This window comes from Caloenas nicobarica, chromosome 21 (genome assembly GCF_036013445.1).
Source record: "Caloenas nicobarica isolate bCalNic1 chromosome 21, bCalNic1.hap1, whole genome shotgun sequence".
NCBI lineage: Eukaryota > Metazoa > Chordata > Aves > Columbiformes > Columbidae > Caloenas > Caloenas nicobarica.
The window spans coordinates 4,909,363-4,928,646 of record NC_088265.1 but is presented as its reverse complement, the minus strand read 5'-3'; the positions used below and the strand labels follow the sequence as shown (position 1 = coordinate 4,928,646).

General features: G+C 52.8%; 1 protein-coding gene across 6 annotated transcripts in view; it reads left to right on the top strand.

Annotated features, from left to right (window-relative positions):
• PPP1R12B (protein phosphatase 1 regulatory subunit 12B) overlaps positions 1 to 15,150 on the top strand; it is a 122,393-nt gene extending 107,243 nt beyond the window's left edge. For 3 of the 6 annotated variants that reach the window (XM_065649325.1, XM_065649323.1, XM_065649321.1), the window contains 6 exons: positions 28 to 175; positions 1,378 to 1,482; positions 1,743 to 1,796; positions 3,739 to 3,789; positions 8,564 to 8,744; positions 11,866 to 11,952. In XM_065649325.1, the coding sequence (XP_065505397.1) occupies positions 28 to 175; positions 1,378 to 1,482; positions 1,743 to 1,796; positions 3,739 to 3,789; positions 8,564 to 8,698 (493 nt within the window). In that variant the 3' untranslated portion in view covers positions 8,699 to 8,744; positions 11,866 to 11,952. Of the gene's footprint in view, positions 1 to 27; positions 176 to 1,377; positions 1,483 to 1,742; positions 1,797 to 3,738; positions 3,790 to 8,563; positions 8,745 to 11,865 lie in introns of all 6 variants that reach the window. The other 3 variants (XM_065649324.1, XM_065649322.1, XM_065649328.1) reach the window with 1 other exon arrangement.
• The last annotated feature ends 4,134 nt before the right edge of the window (positions 15,151 to 19,284 follow it).

Below are 19,284 nucleotides of genomic sequence, written 5' to 3'. Positions count from 1 at the left end.
CAGTGCGAGATCTTCATCCTGTTGCAGGTTGGAAGCGGCTACAAACCCCCCGAGCAGCGAGTCCTCGTACAGCGACCGTGCCGCCAGCCGCGCCAGCGCCTACGCGCGCAGGGAGAACCGCCTGGCCGCCCTCAGCAGCCGCGCCGAGGAGGAGAGTAACCGCGACTACAAAAAAGTAGGAGTTCACAAATGTGTTACCGTCACCGCGTGCGCCTTAGAGACTGCCGGTTGCTGCAGAAACCTGCACCGGGAGTCTTTGGAAAGGAAGAGAGAGAGAGAGAGGAAGGAAGGAAGGAAGGAAGGAAGGAAGGAAAAAAGAGAGAGAGAAAAAAGAGAGAGAGAAAAAAAAGAGAGATAGAGAGAGAGATAGAGAAAGAGAAAGAGAGGAAAGAAAGGAAAGGAAGGAAGGAAGAAAAAGAAAGAAAGAAAGAAAGAAAGAAAGAAAGAAAGAAAGAAAGAAAGAAAGAAAGAAAGAAAAGAAAGAGAGAGAAGTGTATTTCATTTTCTCTGTTGGCATTGCTTTTGGAAGTCACAGCAGGCTTTTTCAAATGCATCAGCCCTTCAGCGGGTCGGAAGAAGGGCGAGGGGTGAATGGACACGGTGCAAAGTCCGATATCTGGGGGGGAGATTGAGGAGCTGGGCTGGAGAAACACGGGGAGGGATTTGGAAGGAGCAGGAAAAACACTGTTGAACATGCCAGCATGGATCAAGCATGCACAGCCCCACGGAATTATTTTTGCTGCTATAACATTCTGGCATTATTTTTTCTATAATCTGTGAAAGTTTCGGTGTGATCTGTGAAAGGCAGTAATATGCCTAATGCAGTAATATAGTGTCAATGCACAGAAAGGTAAACAGATTAAGGTGACGTTAATTCTGAAATGAGTATAACGCTGAAAAGCCTCGCACGATACACAGCACCCCACTCTTCACAAACGTGTCCTGGAGGGATGGAAATTCTGCTTGTTTGAAGGACGTGAAGGGAAAAAATCCATTTTGGAGTGGTCTCAAATTGTCCTCTTTTCTCCTCCTCTGCAAACTAAAAGCACACAAGAGAAACCAGGGTGTGTGGTGTTGGGGAGCGCAACTCAATCACAGGTTCAGATACATCCAGCATATGTAACTTCATACTTTATCATGCTTGGCGGCTTACTTAAATTAAAAACATCCCTTTTCTTTGCCTTTCGGCTGCATTTGAACACCCTACAAAATTAAACAGCTGCTTTCTTATTTCATACGAATTATGAAAACGCAAGTAAAGCACCCAGACCGGTTGCGTTTGCCCTTGTTCTCGCAGCCGCCTCGCTCAGCGCTGCGGCCGCGTCTGCTTGGAGCAGAGCAGCCCGGCTCATTGGGATCCTTTGTTTCACATCGCAGTTATATGAAAGCGCCCTGGCTGAAAATCAAAAGCTGAAGACAAAACTGCAGGAAGCCCAGCTGGAGTTGGCCGACATCAAATCGAAGTTGGAAAAAGCAGCCCAGGTAAGGAAAAAAAAACGGCTCCTAGGCTGGAGAAACTGAGCACCAGCCCATGACAAACCAGCGCGTGTTCCAGCCTGGGAAAGGATTTAGCTCTTGGGAGGGAAGGTGCTGCAGAGGAGACTGATATTTTTCACAGAAATAAGTGTGAGCAATTCTGTAAAGACTGCTTCTTCTCCAGGCAAGTGCGTCTGTAGGCTTTTGTGCAGCATCCTGTGAATGCCTCTTCAGTTTTAATCGCTTTCTATTTTTAATTTACATAGCAGAAGCAGGAGAAAACTTCTGACCGGTCCAGCATGTTGGAGATGGAGAAAAGGGTAAGTGTCTCTGCTTTCTTCTGAGTCGCAATCTTTGCCTTGTGTTGCTCTCCAGGGCATAGTAATTTATTGAGGGAAAGAGTTTATTAAAAGATAAGTTATATTTTTGCCTTGTGGAGCAGTTCACAGTGATAATTGTGTTCTGACCTTTTCAATGTCTGAGAGTTTTCTGCTCTTTTTGCAAATCATCTTAGTTCTGATTACTTTCTTAAGTTATCGGAAGCTGCAGACCAACGACTTGTATCATGCTAAGAGACGGTTGGTACATTATGCTTTAAAATATTCTTGATCCTTATAAATAAATAAAGACTGGTTTGGGGTGATGGGGGGAAAAAAGGCAAAACACTAGCTGGGTGTCGATACTTGAAATCTGAATGTTCGAATCCTCTTAACTGAGCAGGCAGATTCATGGCAGTAAGCTAAGTGATTTTTTTTTCCCCTATATCTACTCAGAAGCTGCCCTGCCTCAGCTGGTGGCCATTACCGCTTGTTCTCGCACCACATATCTCAGTGGTTAATTAAACCTGGAGCTTGGCTCCAGTTTTCCAGTGATGTCCACTTACACATTGGAGGGTTGCCTGAAGTGGAGGTGCCTCCTAAATTGCTTCATGTCCTGAATTTTTAGGAGCTTTGCTGGATGGTCGAAATGTGTATTTAAATTCAATTACTATAATAGAATCACAGAATGGTTTGAGTTGGAAGGACCTTCCCAGCTCCCCCAGTGCCCCCCCTGCCATGGGCAGGGACATCTGCACCAGCTCAGGTTGCTCAGAGCCCCGTCCAGCCTGGCCTGGGATGTCTCCAGGGATGGTTCATCCACCACCTCTCTGGCCAAGCTGGGCCAGGCTCTCACCACCCTCAGGGGCAACGATTCCTTCCTCATGTCCAGCCTGAATCTCCCTCCTTTAATTTAAAACCATCACATCTTGTCCTATCGCAACAGGCCGTGAAAGACCTTAATTATTTATGTGTAAACACTTCCCAGGATTTGCCAGATCTAGTCCGGAGGAGATGACGTTCAGGGTCCCCACTTTGGACAGTTGCTGGAGGGAGTCACAACATGGAGAGAGCTTTTCTTTTGGCACTTTTCTTTTGCTCCCAAGTAACAAGCAACAGGACCGGAGGAAACGGCCTCAAGTTGCGCCAGGGGAGGTTGAGGTTGGATCTGGGGAACAATTTCTTCCCCAAAGGGCTGTGGGGCATTGGAACAGGCTGCCCAGGGCAGTGCTGGAGTCACCATCCCTGGAGGGGTTGGACAGATGGAGATGAGGTTCTCAGGGACATGGGGCAGTGCCAGGGGTGGGTTAACGATTTGACTCGATGATCTTGAGGGTCCGTTCCAACCCAAACGATTCTTTGATTCTATAATACTATGATTCTCTAGGCCAGGGCTCCAGCTGGCCGCTGAGGCCACCCCCAGTACTCACGTGGCAGAGCCTACCTGTGGAGTTGTTGGCTTCCAAAATATACCCAAAGCAGTCAGCTCTACAGCTCTGAAGCCCTAAATTAACCTGGGGGAAGCAGAATTTCCAGGCACCTTTCCCTGTTCACTGTTCCTCATTTGATAGGCTCAGTGACTTTTCTCGTTGCCTCCTTCAGTGGGGTGCAGATAAATCCGTGGCTACACCTGCAGAGCTCAAAATCACATTAGTTCACAAAGTCCTTAAAACTGGGACCACTAAAGGTGGGCGGTAGTTTCACGGAAGGGGTATGAAGAGAGCTCAGAATCTGCCCAAACGGGCCCAGCACGTTGTCCACTGGTTTCCAGCTGCCCTGACCCAGCCCTGACCCTGGTTGTAACCTGTGCATTGCATTGAGATGCTTTTCAGTGAACGCCCCTACAGAGACACAAGAGTCATATGGGGTTTTTTTTTAGGAAGACATACTGTAAATTTTCTTCTAAATCCTTGTGATCATCTTTGTTTTGAATCCTTGTAAACAGGAGAAGCGAGCCCTGGAGCGGAAACTCTCAGAAATGGAAGAGGAGATGAAGGTAGGAAATACTCTGTTCACTCTGTCTATTCCGAGTTTTGTGCTTTGTATTAATGTCTTTTGGGATTGTCATCCTGGAGTAGGATATTAAAGGTGTTTATGGGAAGGGACGTGTGTTCCTATATGCAGTCAGAAATTAATGGTCACATTCTCCAAATGGGAAATACTAATAAAACTGTCCTATTGTCATTCATCTGATTGCACCATATGTTTAATTTGTTATGCTGTTTGGTCCGAGAACGGTGAAAGCTGTTCTCCTTACCTGCTTTCTAAAACTAACGTTTTGTGGCGTCGCTGAGTTGCAGTGTGCCGATCCCGTGTGCTCTGAGTAGCCTGCAGCCCCCGTTAAGCCGCTGCGGTTCTCTCCGGATGGGTAAGAAGACAAAGCTGGCTTTTAAGATCACGCACACGAGCCAGCAAAAAACACAGAGCGATTGTGTTTCTGTCCTCCCTCCCTAAAGCATGTTACTGGGAGGCTGGGTCAGTGAGTCAGCCTGGAATAGATTTCAGCAAAGGGGAATTTGCTTCCCGATGAGATGTGCGGCATGGCTTGCTGTCACCAGACGTCGCCACGGCCGCTCCGTCGCGCTCTCCCCTGTCCCGTGGGGCGGTTTCGAAGGACGTGTCTCCTCCCGCCGCGCCGGGATGTCCCGCGCACGCGGGGCTGGTGGGGAGTGCTGCGGAGCAGGACGCGGTTTTGCAGGTTTGCCGCCCGGGTACACCCGAAACTTCACACTGGTTTTGCAGCGTTACATCATTTTACGCTATATTGTAACGCTCGTGTTCACAGAATGCCGCCCTTTGCTCTGTGCCCTGCGCTTTCTTTCGCTTTGAGCATGACCCAGGTGGGACCAAGCGACGTGAAGAAGGAAGGAAGGACCCACCTGAGAGCTGGGAGCTCCCCCAGCACGGTGCGCTGATGGAAACAATCTCCTGCCACCTTGGAGGAGGTTCCAATCTTACGTTTCTCTTTGAAACTTCATATATTTACCAAGCGCACATCTTTGGAAGGACCCATCAGCTTGAGACCTTCCTGTAATTCCAGAAATGTGGCCTTCAAGAGAAGACACAGATAGTAGCAGTTTGTGTTGTTTCTCCAGCTCTGCAGATCACTCCGCAAACCAGCTCGGTCCATGGAGTAAAAAGCCAAATTTGTGTCCTCTAGCGGCCTGTTGGTTTTGAAACATTTGTATTGGTTCGGAAAGTAATTAATGAAAGGAGGTGCCCATAGGAACTGTTGGACACAGCCTCCGGTTCGGGTCATCTGGAGCTGCAGACTGGTGGAAACCAAGGTGGTGGAAAAGGAGAAGCACTGCAAGAAGTTTGATGTGTTCTCATAATGCCCTGAGAGATGTGAGCTAAAGGAGCTGGTGGTCTAACTGAAAATGAGCTGTCAGGTCCTCGAGAGAGGTGCTTACCCTTTGTTCTCTGCTGCATTGAACAACCAAAGTGGCCTTGAGTTAGTAGAATAAATATCCGTGGGATTGGAAAAATCTCTTCTGAGGTGCTACTACATTTCCACTAGTTTTTTGCAAAACCTCGATCATGGGCTGAGTGCCCGCGTGCGCTATTACGTGTCTTTTTTGACAGCCACTCAATGACAAGGAGTATAAAATCTCTGAAGACAGAAGCGTTGAACTGGAGAAGCACTTTCCGTGTTCACTTCCATCGCGCCTTGAAGCAGGAGAGTCAGCCCTAGAACGGGATAACCTTGGGATAACCTCCGCAGAGCATCTGAGTTCATCCCAAGCGTGGAAGTCGAGCCAGGAAAACACATCTATTAATTTTAGTTACTTTCATTCCTGATTCTTGCTCTGGTTGAAAAGACGTTGAGTAGAATCAGAAGGAATAAGTGACTTAAGCAACTTCACCAGTTTCCTTTAAGGTGCAGAGCAGCCAAGCAAACACGCTTTAAACTTCAGGCTGAGCTCAAGGTAACAAGCTTTGTTCCTTTCATGAGCTTAACCCCTGCTAACGAAGCAATCAAGGAACGGAGAGGAGCGGGATGAACTCTGGTGCCAGAGCTGCTCCTGCAGACCTGCTGTTGTGAAGGTGACAGAGCAGTACCAGCGTCTTCCTAAGCGAATGCAGAATTTGACTGGAGATAAAGCAACTTGGCTGAAGAAGGAGAAAGAAAATGAGCATTTGCACTGAGCTGAATTCAACGCCAAGTGCCTGAGGTTCCAACTTCACACAGCAATTTTTCTTGAAGGTCACAGAAGCTTCTTTATTCCATAGCAGCACCGCACCTCCTGGCTTTGTATATTGTGCATGCTCTGGGCATTTTTATTTCCTCTAGTGTTACAGGCACAAAATCCTTTAATTGAAGCAGGTACAGCTGAACTGAGAAACCTGCTTTCGGTAAGCCAGGTATCAAGCAGAGTGATAAGCAATCACAGCAGTATCGTCCAGATTCTGGTCTTTGCCTTTGGCTTCAGTCCCAGCTTCCTGGCCTTTGTGAGGTTTCGTGGATAAATAGGAGCCTGTCCTACCTGCAGCACACACGTTTTTACATAAGTGATCCTTTTTATCGGCTGTGGCAGCGTGCTGAGGCTGAGCTGCCTTTGACCGTGCTGTGCTGACATTTCGTGCTAGACTGGTGTGGAAAAATAAAGGTAGTCTCTAAAACGATGGCAATCCTTCCCATCTCGCGTAGCATGACACCTCGTTTTATATACGTTTGACGTTTTCTGCCAGCCAGATGCTTGGCTGTGTTCCCTGTGATAAAACAGGATATTTATTATCCATGGTACCCCCAAAAGAAATGACTCTTCCAGTATGAACCAGCTTCCGGCAGCTCCCAGGTGTGATTTATCACAGGACAGACGTGTGGTGTCCGTCTGTCTGTCCTCACCGAGCGCAGGAGGAGTGTCCATAGCTCGGGCGGGTTAAGCGATGGGCAGAAGCTGCGATTTGGGGTGAGGGGATGTCTCTGCCCAGGTGTCCCCGCAGCTCCTCTGCGGTTTGTTGGCTGCAGGACCTGCTGATTTATCTGGTGCCAGGATTGCCTTGGCCTAGTCCAAGCAGCAGGAGCTGCTTTGTGGGTTCGATGCCCTCGGGGGGCTCAGACCCCATCCTCTGCTGCTCCCTGCACTCCCCAGCCTGGTGTCCATGGGTTTTGCAAAGCTTTTGGACGAGGTGTCTGGATTCCTCACCAGGGAACAGAGGTAGTGCTTTTTGCTTGCTAGAATCAAGCTGATGCATGGGGGCTACACAAAGTATTTCTCTTTTATACAGGAATGAGCCCTTGGGCAAAAGGTCCTGGGATGCAGCAGGTTCCTTGCGAACCGCAGCCAGCTCCATGTCATGCAAGTTGGCTGGAAGTTCATGCAAGTTCTTTGTGTCACAGAAGATTTGCCCATGCTGCTCTGGTTAAGGACAGAGTGACCTCCCTTTGGGCGCTTTCTGCTGATTAAGTGGCAGACAGGAATCCCCGTCCGTGCAGACCCTTCCCTCGCTCCCCTCCCTGCCGCCCCAAGCTCACAAGTACAAGGACGCGGGGAGGAGCACATTGGTTTGCAGACCTGCTTTGGTTCTGGGCTGGGATTTTTTCACTTGAACTTACAACTACTCTTCTGGCGGATATTTCCCTTCTGCGTTTCCCCTGCACCGTGTCTGTGCTCCCTCCACTGCCGAGGGCGGTTTCTTGTCCTCGTGGCTCCGCTGCCCGATGAGCCGTCGGATGGAAGGAGGGACAGATGCTGCTCAGAAGCAGCTCCACAGCCCTCAACACGTCCTGGCGCCCGCGCTTGGTGTCAACGTCCAGCACATGGTTTCGCTTTAGCATCTCTGGGAGAAATGTCCTTGCAGAAATGGTGATGTCTGCATGGCTTTTACCATTTTCCCGTTTTGCTTTTGTGTTCTGTGTCTCCCCGTGGCTGCTGTACCTGTGCCAGCCCCAGCTTTGGGGCTCGATTTCTGCACCGTCCTTTGCCCCCTTGTTTCTTTTGTAACCCAGAACGCCGCGTCTTCGCCTGCCTCCCGTGTCAGATGCTGTCGTTCCAACACCTCGAGTTCAAATGAGCGGTTTAAGGTTCTGACTTCTCCCCTCTGAGAGCTCAGAGGTAAATTGAGCCCCGGGACAGAGCAGAGTTGAATCTGGGCAGGGCTGAAAAACCCATAGACGCCCCAGACCCTTTGGCAGGACCGAAGCCTGAGCAGCCCCATCATCCCGGTGCCGCAGGGCTGAGACGCCAGCAGCCGCAGGCTGTGTCTCCATGATCTGCTGTAGGACAGTGACACTTTCAGGTGCTTCCATCTGTGCCTTTAAAATGTCCTGTGAAACTCTGATCGCTCTTTGCTACACAAGACTCCTTTAGCTTTTAGAAATACATGAAGAAAAGGAGTTTTAAGGCAATTCTCAGTTGCCAGCAGTGTTTTCAAAGCCTGCATGGGCGGTAAGTTAATGGCGATGCTTCTCACAGTAGTTCCCAAGTCCAGAGACTGTGTGCTGCTGGAGCTCACTGGGTGAACTGGAGTATAACCTGCAAGAAACCGTCCTGCTTTGTGCTGGGAATTCCCTTTATTGGACCTTTTTAAAGGCTTTGGGGGCCCCTGGAGAAAGGGATGTTTCCCAGAGCATCCTCAGTGTGTTACAAGGCTTTCCCCATCCACATCTGAGCTGCTGCCCATCCAGCACTCACTGCTACTAATTGTTCTTTTATTCTCTTTTCTTTCATTTACTGCTTGTGGACTAAATTCACGTTTCTGTGCCCTTTTGTCTTCGTGGTGTGTTTTCTCTGTATTTTTCTGTCCACTCCTCTCACTCTCTGCAGAATCTCCACCAGCTCAAACAGATTCACACTCTGAGGCAGATGAATGAGCAACTCCTGGCTGAAAACAGGGCTCTGACCCGGGTCGTAGCCAGACTTTCTCTGCCTGCCAAACCCTCCGAATCCGAGGAGCTGTAGCTGCTTTTCCTCCGGCTCATCTCGCCTCCCTCTTCCACTCTTCCAGGCAGGTCTCGCTCCCTTGGCCGTGCTGTTCCCCCTTCACCCCGTTGCTCTCAAGGGTGCCTGGTGAAGCTTGTGGCTCCAAAGCAGCATGTGCCAAAGGAACCTCCTAAAGCTGAAAGCACGGTGTGACCAGCGGGGTTTTGCCGGAGACCCTGTTCGGTCCTGCTGACTTCTGCTCTGCTTGGCATCGCACTAACCCGGTCCCTGCGGACGGGCTCCGTGTGGCCCATCACCCAGGAGAGAAACGGGAGGACACGCTCATTGCCGGGACACGAGGACGTAGGGCTGGTGGTGGCACCGAGGCGGCTGCTGAGGGGGGGTTCAGGGGGTTCAGTACTCATACCGCTCATAATATAATTCTTTTTAAATTGGGCTTAGTTCAGTGGGAAGCTGGCGCCCAGCCAGAAAGCTTATCCAAAGTTGGAAGGAGCAGCCTAATAAATTTCTAGGGATGGTTGAGGTTGGATGCGAGGAAAAAAATCTGCCTGGAAAGGTTGTGAAGCGGTGGAACAGGCTGCCCAGGGCAGTGCTGGAGTCACCATCCCTGGAGGGGTTGGACAGACGGAGATGAGGTTCTCAGGGACGTGGGGCAGTGCCAGGGCTGGGGGAACGGTTGGACTCAATGATCCTGAGGGGCTTTTCCAACCCTATGATTCTATGAAAAGTGCACATTTTAGACAGGAAGGTGATTTTTAGAAAACCTACAGCCGGGCAGTGCTCAGCAAGTTTGCTTGGCCACTCGAGCAGAGCAAACAAGCTCTTTCCCTTGTTTTGAAGAGTCCGAGTTCAGTTTTTGGCCCGACCTCCTGCTCTGGCCACCAGGCAGGTGAAGCGGTCGGAGCGCGACCAGACGCGCTTTCCTTTTTCATCTCCTGTTTTAAATTCAGTGCAGAGCAATTACTGTTTGAAATCCAAGGACGAGCCTTCCGCAAGCTTTGCCCTCGCACATCACGCAATTAAATTACATCCTTTCGTGCGACTTCATTGGTTCGGTGCTAAAATAAAGCTGTAAATGCTTCTTTCTTAGGGCCCTGCCTGACTTTTGCAGGTTAGTAGGGATATCGGATCCCTTCAGATATAGCTATTTTTTAAAAAAAAGGAACGCACTGTATGCTCTCGTGGACTGGAAGTGGCACTAAGGTATAAAAAAAAGTCTATTCTTAGCACACAAATTATATCAAGGATGATTAACCATAGAAAAGAAGTAACCAGGGGAATCGTGGCTTCCCCTTCCCGGGAGCCTCAGTTCAGGACCGCGCGTGTTTCGTGGGGCTGGGGGGCAGAATTTGTGTTCTGTGGCCTGAATTGTCCAGGCGCTCGGATGAAATGATCTCACCGCCGTTCTGGTTTAAATCTGCAAAAGTATCCTCGAACCGGCCACTGACTCACCCCTTCTCACAAGTGGTGGCTTTCAGTCATTCTCCTCCTCGACGCGTTTTGAGGTCAGAGAGGGAAAATTGAGCAAAACTGTTTCCAGACTCGGGGAAATGGTGTTTCACGAACTGTAAGTCGTGGTCTCTTTTCTTCTCCTAGGAAATATTCGCATTATCGCTTCCCCTCCTAACACCCCCCAGCTCTGGGGGTTTGCAACTTGCCGCTGGGTCCAGGCTGGAGAAAAACCGCGTGGCTGCAAGCTCTGCTGAATTTTGTGCAACTTTTTCAGTAGTCTAACACAAGATGTTACTGTAAACCTTCTCTCCTTGGTGTCCTTAGACACCACAGTACAGTAATATCACTGGCTTAAACTGACAGATTTAGTGCCCTCGCAGCAGGATACGCTCAGCGCCCCGGTCCTATTACAACAGCCCCTGCTAAAAAGTCTGTCCCCATCTTTCTTATCAGCCCCTTTTAAGCCCGGAAAGGCCGCACTAAAGTCTCCCTGGAGCTTCTCTTCTCCAGCTGAACAGCCCAACTCTCTCAGCCTGTCCTCCCAGCAGAGCTGTTCCAGCCTCGCATCATTTCTGGGGCTCCTCTGGCCCCTCTCCAGCAGCTCCATGTGTGTCCCGTGCTGAGGACCCAGCACTGCAGGGGTTTCTCCCACCTCACTGCAGTTGTCCCTTCCTCTCTCTCTTGTAAAACCTTCTGTCTGGAGCAGACACCACCAGCGGGGACGGGGTTGGGGTGTTGGGAGCCCGGCTGGGACAGGAGGGAATTGCTCCAACCGGGGCAGTGGGAACCGGCATCTGCCCCGGGAGCTGCTGGGGGTCGCGGAGGGGCTGTAAGGAGGAGAACGGGCAGGAGGTTGTGGCCAGAGCTGAACCTCCAGCTGAACCAGAAGGTTTAGTGGGGATATTGAATTGGGAGGAATTCCTCTAACATCTTCCTTGGCAGAGAGGAGTCGTGTCTGAGCTCGTACCGGTGCCGCTCGTGCCTGCGTGTAACCCGGCTCCTCCCGGTCATTCCAGGAGGCTCTGGGGCTGCTCCTGGTGCAGGTGACACCTGTGTCACAGCCAGGACAGGAGCGTGGGGTCCCCTTCCAGCCCCCGAACGGCCGGGGCCAGTCCCCTGGAGGGCACCTGCTTGTGGGTGAGAGACCAGGGGAATTGGACTTTTTTTTTGCCAAGGAGAAATGCTGAAAGGTTGTTGAAGTTATTTCTTCCTTTGTTTCCAGTTAAAAGGGCTCTGGCTTCTCTCTGCTTTGCAACCCCTCATTGAGCTCCAGCACTAGACACGGAGCACAAGGACGTATCTCCAGAGTCTGTATGTTCTGTCCGTGCTCTGCATGTGCATTTGCATTAAACAGCTGTGAGATTCCAAAGAGCTTTGGTTTTATTCTAAAGAGGTTTTGCAAGCCAGGCGTGGTCCAGTCCTGAGTGAGAATTTCAGACCTTTATTTTCCCCTCTAGTACTGGCGAAATGGAAAAATCAAATCAGCAAAAACCAGGTTTATAGTTTTCTGCCAACCCCTAATTAGCCTCTGGGAACAGGTTTGGGGTGAAACAGCTCAGAAATGGTTCCTGCCCCTCCCTGGCTCTGTGCTCCAGTTCCCTCTCAGCCCCTCCACACCTGGTGCCCAGTTTGTAAAAACCTGGAGACACTACAGAGGAATTCTCGACATTAAAAGTGCGCTGGGCGGAGGGAACGTCGGGCTGTAACTCCTCCTTGTCCTTGTCTCTCCGCAGATTTTGACAGAGCTGAAGTCGGACAACCAAAGGCTGAAGGACGAGAACGGAGCCCTCATTCGTGTCATCAGCAAACTCTCCAAATAGGAAGCCTGAGCAGGATGAAGAGGGTGCCCCACACCAGCTGCCAACCTGCCGCCGAGCCCTCCCCTCCTTCCCTCTGTACAGCAAACGTTTCAGCCCTGGGATCAATCGTCACGCCTGCCCTGCCCTGCCCTTTGCTGTACATTCCCTTTCTGCCCTCATTTCCCCCACAACACACACCCCTGCCATTTTCTTATTTTTAATTTAAGCATGTTGTACTATCTCAGACATTTTATTCAAGGGAGAAGAGAAACATGAGGACTGGGTTTGAGCTGCCAAAACTTCTTCTTCTGGAAGCCCGGTATTTGGTGTTGGACTCCGATCTGGATCAGGAGTCCAACTCCTACTTTAAGAAGTGACGCCTAAAGAACAAACCCAGCACATCCAAGCCCTTTACAGGTGGGAGATGTGACTGAGGGCTGGGACTCTGAGGATGCACATCAGCCCACCCGCGATGTGGGACTCTGGTTACACTGTGATGCTGTGAAAGCCGCTGGGGCCGATTGCTGTAACAGGCTGACGGCAGCTGCTTCGCAGAGACCTTCTCCTTTCGCCCCAACAGACCGAGTTGTTTATTTAATATAAATTTCAAACCTGTTCAGTAGCATCAGTGCTGACTCTTGGTGTCAGACCCTGTGTTAGGTAACACTACGGCAGAACGTTCCCCGTCACCCCTCGTCCCTGCCTTGCCCAGGTGATCCGCTGTCCCCGTGTCCTCCCAGGGCTCCCGCCTCCGTTAGTAGCATCTGCTAATTGCTCCTTGGGTTAGGATGGATCACAGAGACTTGCCAAGCGTTCTGAAGGACAAGCCTGAACCCCTAGAGACGCTCTGCTGCTTTCACATTCGTGTGAGCGTGAATCACCTTGCAGAGTGCCGTGTCCCCCCAGCCTCCCCATCCCGACAGCTGCCGGGGACATCGTCTGCTGTTCCTGATGGCAGAGCCTGCGCAGGCGGCTGCTCTGGGATTTCGGGTGCCTTGTGCTGAGTCGCGGCTGGTTTGTAGAGAGGGGAACGTCAGAGTCCCATCCCAGCCGCCCGGCTGGTGCAGCGAATGGTGCAGGTGGGTGCTGGGCAGAGGAGCCCGGAGCGGCGATCACATCTCCTGCGAAGTGTGGGTGTGCTGGTGGCAGAGGGGCAGGAGCTCCCCTTGGGTGTGCTGGTAGCTGGATCACTAGGATGAAAGTCTTTTCATCTGTCAAAAGCTTGCAATAAGCCTTGACCTTGAAGGAAACCTCAAAAAAAAAAAAAAACAACCCTCTTTAATCTTATACGTACTCAGAACAGTTTGAAATTGTTCTCTCTATGGGCATTTAGACAGTGGCTCCTCTACGTGCTGTGGGATTTTGATGAGGGCGGCAGTGACCGTCAGATCTGCTGAGCTTCCCCTTAACACCTTCCCCCTCGGAGGCTTTTGCTGGACCCATATCACTCTCCCATCCACATCCTCCCACATCTGTCCTTGCGTTTCCTTTGTCCTGCGACTCCCCGGCTCTGGCCCCGTCGCAGCCTCGGTCCTGGACGTGCAGGTTGCCATGAGGACGTTGTCCCGACGTTCCCGGGCACCTGGGCTGACCGTGGGCTCCTGCCAGCGCGCTGGGATTCTTTCTGCTGAGAAAGATGAGATACTTGAGCATGCTCAACAGGGTGGAATTTATCTCTTATCAGCCAGTCCTGGGCTTTTTGGAACCTTTTGCTGGTTGTTGCTTCAGAAAGCATCTTTAGTTTCCTCTCGCTTGCGCTTTTTTCTTGTTTCGTTTTTATAATTCTCCATATTTCGCCCTTACCCTCCCCGTCCCGCCTGTTTCCACCTCTCTAACTCTTCTTAGAGCTGCTGGTTTTCCCCCGGGCGGCTCTGGACGGAGGTTCCTCTTCCACCGCTCTCCAGCCGGCGGGATGACCAGATGCGGCACGAGATGCTGCTTCTCCTGGTACCCCAAGGCCCTTCCTGCGCTGCTGCGCTTTGGGGACGAGGAGACCAAAGCTGGGAACGGCATCAGGGTTTCTGCAGAGCGCTGCCTGAGCCAGGCGTCCTTTTTCTATTTCTTTATTTTAACCCCGCTATATTTAACAGCTTTAAGTCTTGAGATCTGGTCAATGCTTTCTCTGCACGCCGTTCCCACTTGGTGCGCTCTTTCTGTGAGTACTTCTTGATGTTTTTTCTCTTGGTGACCTGCTCCTCGCTCCCGACGTGGGCTCTCTCAGCTCCGAACAGAGTCCGGTCCCGTCTGTGCCACGTGGAGGGGACGCTCGCTGCTGGGGGCCGGGGGCCGGTGGGCGCTGCCGTCCCAACACGCGGCTCGGGTTGCGCATCCCAGCGGGACAAGGGTTGAGATTTCAGACGAACAATCCTGTTCTTCTCACAACGCAGGTTCCCGGCAGCGGGAAGACGCCTGGTAACTGGTTTAGGGATGGGGTTCAACCCAATCTGACAAATCCAGTCTGCACTGACGTTTTGCCCCTTCCTACCAGGACCCTCGTTGAGTTTTATCCTAAGGAACAGTAGGCAAAGGGTGCGGGAGGCTGAATTCCTCTGCGTGGCACCTTGCGAAGCCAAACCACTTTAGATGAAGTGTCTGCTGAGCACTGGATTATCCTGAGCCCTGACCAGAGTACAGAACCCACCAACGGTTTATTCTCACTGAGTAGCCAAAGCTGTGAGTATTTCATGGCGACGATGCGGTCGCAAACCAAATCCTTGCGAATGAATTTCTTTGGTCTCACCTAACGCCTGACATAACCGGTGCACTGAGGTGACGAATAGGACGCCTTGCGCCCAGGACAGAGCGCAAGGCCAACGGTTTTTAAAACTGATCCCTATTTGAACCAGAGCATTTGCCAGACGTGGTCTCCATTGGAGAACACAAGCTATTTTTTTTTTTTATAGCAATTGCTTGGGGTGAATTCATTTTTATTGCTTGGGGTGAACCCGCCTATTGTGGCTGCGAGTTTGATGATGGCTCTTTGTAAATAAACTCCTTGGAGAAGCAGGACTAGCTTACGAGATGGGGAGAGAATGTATTTTTATGCAACTTTTGAGTGGCCTTTCAAACCCTGAGATGAATGATTTGTTTTACTGGTTGTTGTTATATAGTATTATAAGTATTATGTGTTTGAAAGTTTGGGAATAATATTCACATCTATGATGCTTGTAAACACAACAGTATTTATAAATGAATAAAATAAGAGTTGATAAAATAGAAGCTTTGGCTTTGCTTCCGTCTTTCTGAAGCCTGGGATGCTGCTGCAAGTTGTGGAGCCTAAAATGCCTCGTTTCTCCCAACACTTCCACAGCACAATGGTATCAATTGTCTATAAAGGCAGAAATGGGTGAAGATCCCGGGAAGCCGCTTGCCAGCCGGGAGGGCAGGGGGAGGAGACCCTGCGTGAGGCCTCGGAACCACAGTGGGGTTCAGGCCATGCAGGGTGTTGAGCCCTGAGTTTGCTCAGGAGCTGGTTCAGGACAAACCCATCGCAAAGAGATGGTGCTGGTGCCGCATCTTGGAGCTCTTCCACTTGGGGACCAGACTGTGTGCTGGGCTCAGTTTTGGGCCCCTCACGCCAAGAAAGGCCTTGAGGTGCTGGAGCGAGTTGAGAGAAGGGAACGGAGCTGGGGAAGGGGCTGGAGCACAAGTGTGATGGGAGCGGCTGAGGGAGCTGGGGGTTCAGCTGGAGAACAGGAGCTGAGGGGAGACCTTCTGATCTCTGACCTGCCTGAAAGGAGCTTGGAGCCAGGGGGGGTCGGGCTCTGCTCCCCAGGAACAAGCGCCAGGACCAGAGGAAACGGCCTCAAGTTGCGCCAGGGGAGGTTGAGGTTGGATCTGGGGAACAATTTCTTCCCCAAAGGGCTGTGGGGCATTGGAACAGGCTGCCCAGGGCAGTGCTGGAGTCACCATCCCTGGAGGGGTTGGACAGACGGAGATGAGGTTCTCAGGGACATGGGGCAGTGCCAGGGCTGGGGAACGGTTGGACTCGATGAGCTTGAGGGTCTTTTCCAACCAAAATGATTCTGATTCTATGTCTTCCCACCTGCACCCCGTGTCTGGGCCGGCCACATTCAGCCAGGACACCAGGGCCCAGGGACATCCCCCTGTGTGTTGAGCTCACTCGTGTTTCAGGGGGACCTGGGCCCCCAGGGGGCTCCGCCCGTGCCCCCATCCCTCCATGGTCCCTGGGACCTGCCCCCCGCCCCAGACACCCCGATCAGCCCCAGCAGCAAAACCAGAGTGGAACCGGGGCTCCTTTCAGCTCATTTCTTTAATAAGGAGACAGATATCGTTACAAAATAACCATTTAACGATAAGAGACAGAAACGACAGAGTCCACACGAGGGGACGGGGCTTTAAAAGCAGCTTCGCGCCGGAGCCGAGCGCTGCGGGGCCGGGATGGGGCCGGTGCGGAGGCTCCGAGCCTGGGACGCCCAAACAAGCTGCTCCTGCCTCCCAGGTTTGGGGGCGAAAGGAAAGCTGAGCCTGTTGCCGAGCCTTGTGGGTTCGCTTCCTTTTAACCCCAGGACACCAAAGCCGAGCGTCTCCATGGCACAGCTGGGTTTGCACCGCGGTGCAGCCGGGAATGCCCCGAAACAGAAACCATCTGAGCAGACACCGCTACAAACAACCCAAATTCCTCCAAAAAGCCTTTTCGCCACCAGATCCTCACCGCATCCCAGCTTCTCCATTGAAGAAGTGCCACCAGCAGGTCAGCCCCAGGGGCTGTGCCCAGCACGGTCCCGTCCCCTCGCCCGGTGTGACGGTGGCCGACGCGGCTCGTCCCGGCAGCGGCTCCGCCGCGGAGCCCCACGGACCCGGGGACGGTGGACACATGGGGGAAGGGGGTCACGGCTCCCGGCGGGCCCATCCCCGTGGGCTCCCGGCGCACCGTGGTCTAATATGGCTTCTGAAGTTGCTCTGACGGTGAAATGCACCCACACGACACAGGACACCGAAGCCACGACGTTGCCGCTACCCGGCCATGGTATAAATGCGACAAGATACAGGAACAAGACACACATGGAAGTCACAGCTGCGTCGGTGACGGCTCACCCCCGCTGGCGGGACTGGCTTGGCATGCTTTGCTTCTTGGCATTATTTTCTTCTTTTACATGATTTTATTATTTTTTTATTATTATTTTTCGGGGCAGGGGGACAAAAAAAAAAAATCAGGGCGGTGGAGAGCACTCGGGCAATGAGTTTTGTTGGTCGCCGTCTCTGCCGGGCTGGGGGGCCGTGGTGGTGCCGGCGGTGCCGGCGGGGCAGAGCGTGCAGCTCGGCTGTGCCCATGCTGCTGCTGCGGCTCATGCACTGCTCGTGGTATATACACGCATGTCTCCATATAGTTTAGCTACACACAACTAAGGGGGGGGTCAGAGGCAGCGCAGATGGCTTTAGTATGTCGGGTATTTTTCCCTTTTTTATTAAAAAAAAAATAATGTATTAAAGTCACAGTTTACACCCCCGTCGAGACTGGAAGAGTCCAAATGGAACCAGGTGGGTGGGATCCCATCCTGGGCGATGTGGCGGGGCTGGGGGTGCACGCAGCGGGGTGGGGGTGCATGGGGGTGCACAAGGGGGTGCACATGGGTTTTGCACGTGCACGGCCGTGCCCGCAGACCTCCACCTCTTCCCAAGGAAAGCTGCAGGGTCGAGCACACACAGAATTTTAGTGCTCTTTCCAATTCCTTCTTTTTCAATCCATTTCCACATAGGGCAAATGTCCCCCTGTGCCCGGATGGACTCCAAAACAAGACTCATTTGAGAGACCAAATCCTGCCAGTGCCCCCGGCCGAGGGGCACCGGCCACCCCCCAGCTCCCTGTTCATTAAAAGCGCCCCGACATTTCTTCTCCCTCTGGCTACACGAGCAGGGCAGGACCTTGTTTGCTGACATGCACATCTGGTAGGAAAAGGGACTAATTAAAGCCCTGCCCGGCCAGTCACTGGCCCTCGTAGCCCGACGTGGCCCCCGTGCCACCCTCCCCCTGCAGCTCCAGCAGCCCCATGGGCCAAACGCAGCCGAGGTGGTGGCGGCCGTGGGCTTTGGAGGTCTCATCCAGCTGCCCCTACCACTGGAGATGTCCCTCCCTAGGGAGCTATCACAGAGCTGCAGATCCCTCCAGGGGAGGGGGCTCATCCCCGTGTCCAACCTGCCCCCCCTGAGCTGTTTCCCATCATCTCCCCAAATCCAGTCGGGGCTGAGATGCCCTTTGGGAAGTGGGGTCCGCAGGGGCTGCTGAAGCATCCAACAATGCTGGAGTGAGCTCAGCTTTGGCACTTTGTCCCCAGCCTCAGGACACCCTGCACCGAGGTCCCAGCCCAGGACATGCCCGGCTGCACCCCAGAGCTCTGCTTCTCCACCGCGAGCCCCCTTGCCAAAGATTCAACACCCTTAACGGTGCCAAACCTGCAAAACAGAGGCCAGGACAGCGAAGCGGAGCAGGGAGCACGGGGCTGCCAGGGAGTCGGAGTCAGGACAGTAACACCAGCTCAAGTCCAGTACAAATTGGGCTGAACTGGGCAGAGCTGCCAGCCTCTCTCCCGGTGTTGGTTCTCCAGCTCAGGGGCTTGGTCCTGGCTCATCTCATGGTGGGAGAGGTGGCCTGGAGAAGCTCTTGCCCACCGTGAGGGACACAGATATGGCTTATACCCCCGAGGGGAGCAGGACGGGGGGATCCAGCGGCCCAGTGGGGAGCAGCAGCTCGCAGGGGACAGGGCTTTGGTCCCTTGTTGGCCATGGGCTCAATCTCACCCCTCCCTCCAGCATCACGGCGGTGGGATGCAGTGGTGGGACTGGAGCTTCCCACAGCGCCGGGGCTGCGCTGGGGCGTCCACGCTGGGGCTGAGCCCTGGGGACACATGATGGCCTTTGCGGGGGCACCTGGAACCACTCCGGGAACCTCTCAGTGTGAACCTGCCTCGTGGAAGCATCTTGATCTACCGGTTTCAGCCACGCGTGGTGGGACGCACGTGGAAATCCGCCAGCGCTGGCCGCAGAGGCGGTGCTGTCTGTTCCGTGCACATCCCACCACGGGTCCCTGCAGAGCAGCTCTCCCGGGGGTCCCCGTGCTCAGGGCTCAGCACCCCCCCCAGCCTGTCCTGCAAACCTCTCCCAGGAGAAGCCAAACCCGGAGCTGGCCGGGGACACTCGCCCGTCCTCGGCCCAAACCCCGGCTCTGGCCTGTCCTGGGCAGGGGGAGGCAGAGCCGGGGGAGAGCTACCCACGTCCCCCATAAAGGGTATTCTCCACCATTCCAGAGTCCACGTGGCTGTTTGTGCCCCAAGCGAACACAGTAGGTCTGGTCATCTCACGCTATTGGGCTCCGGTGTCACCTCCATGTGATGT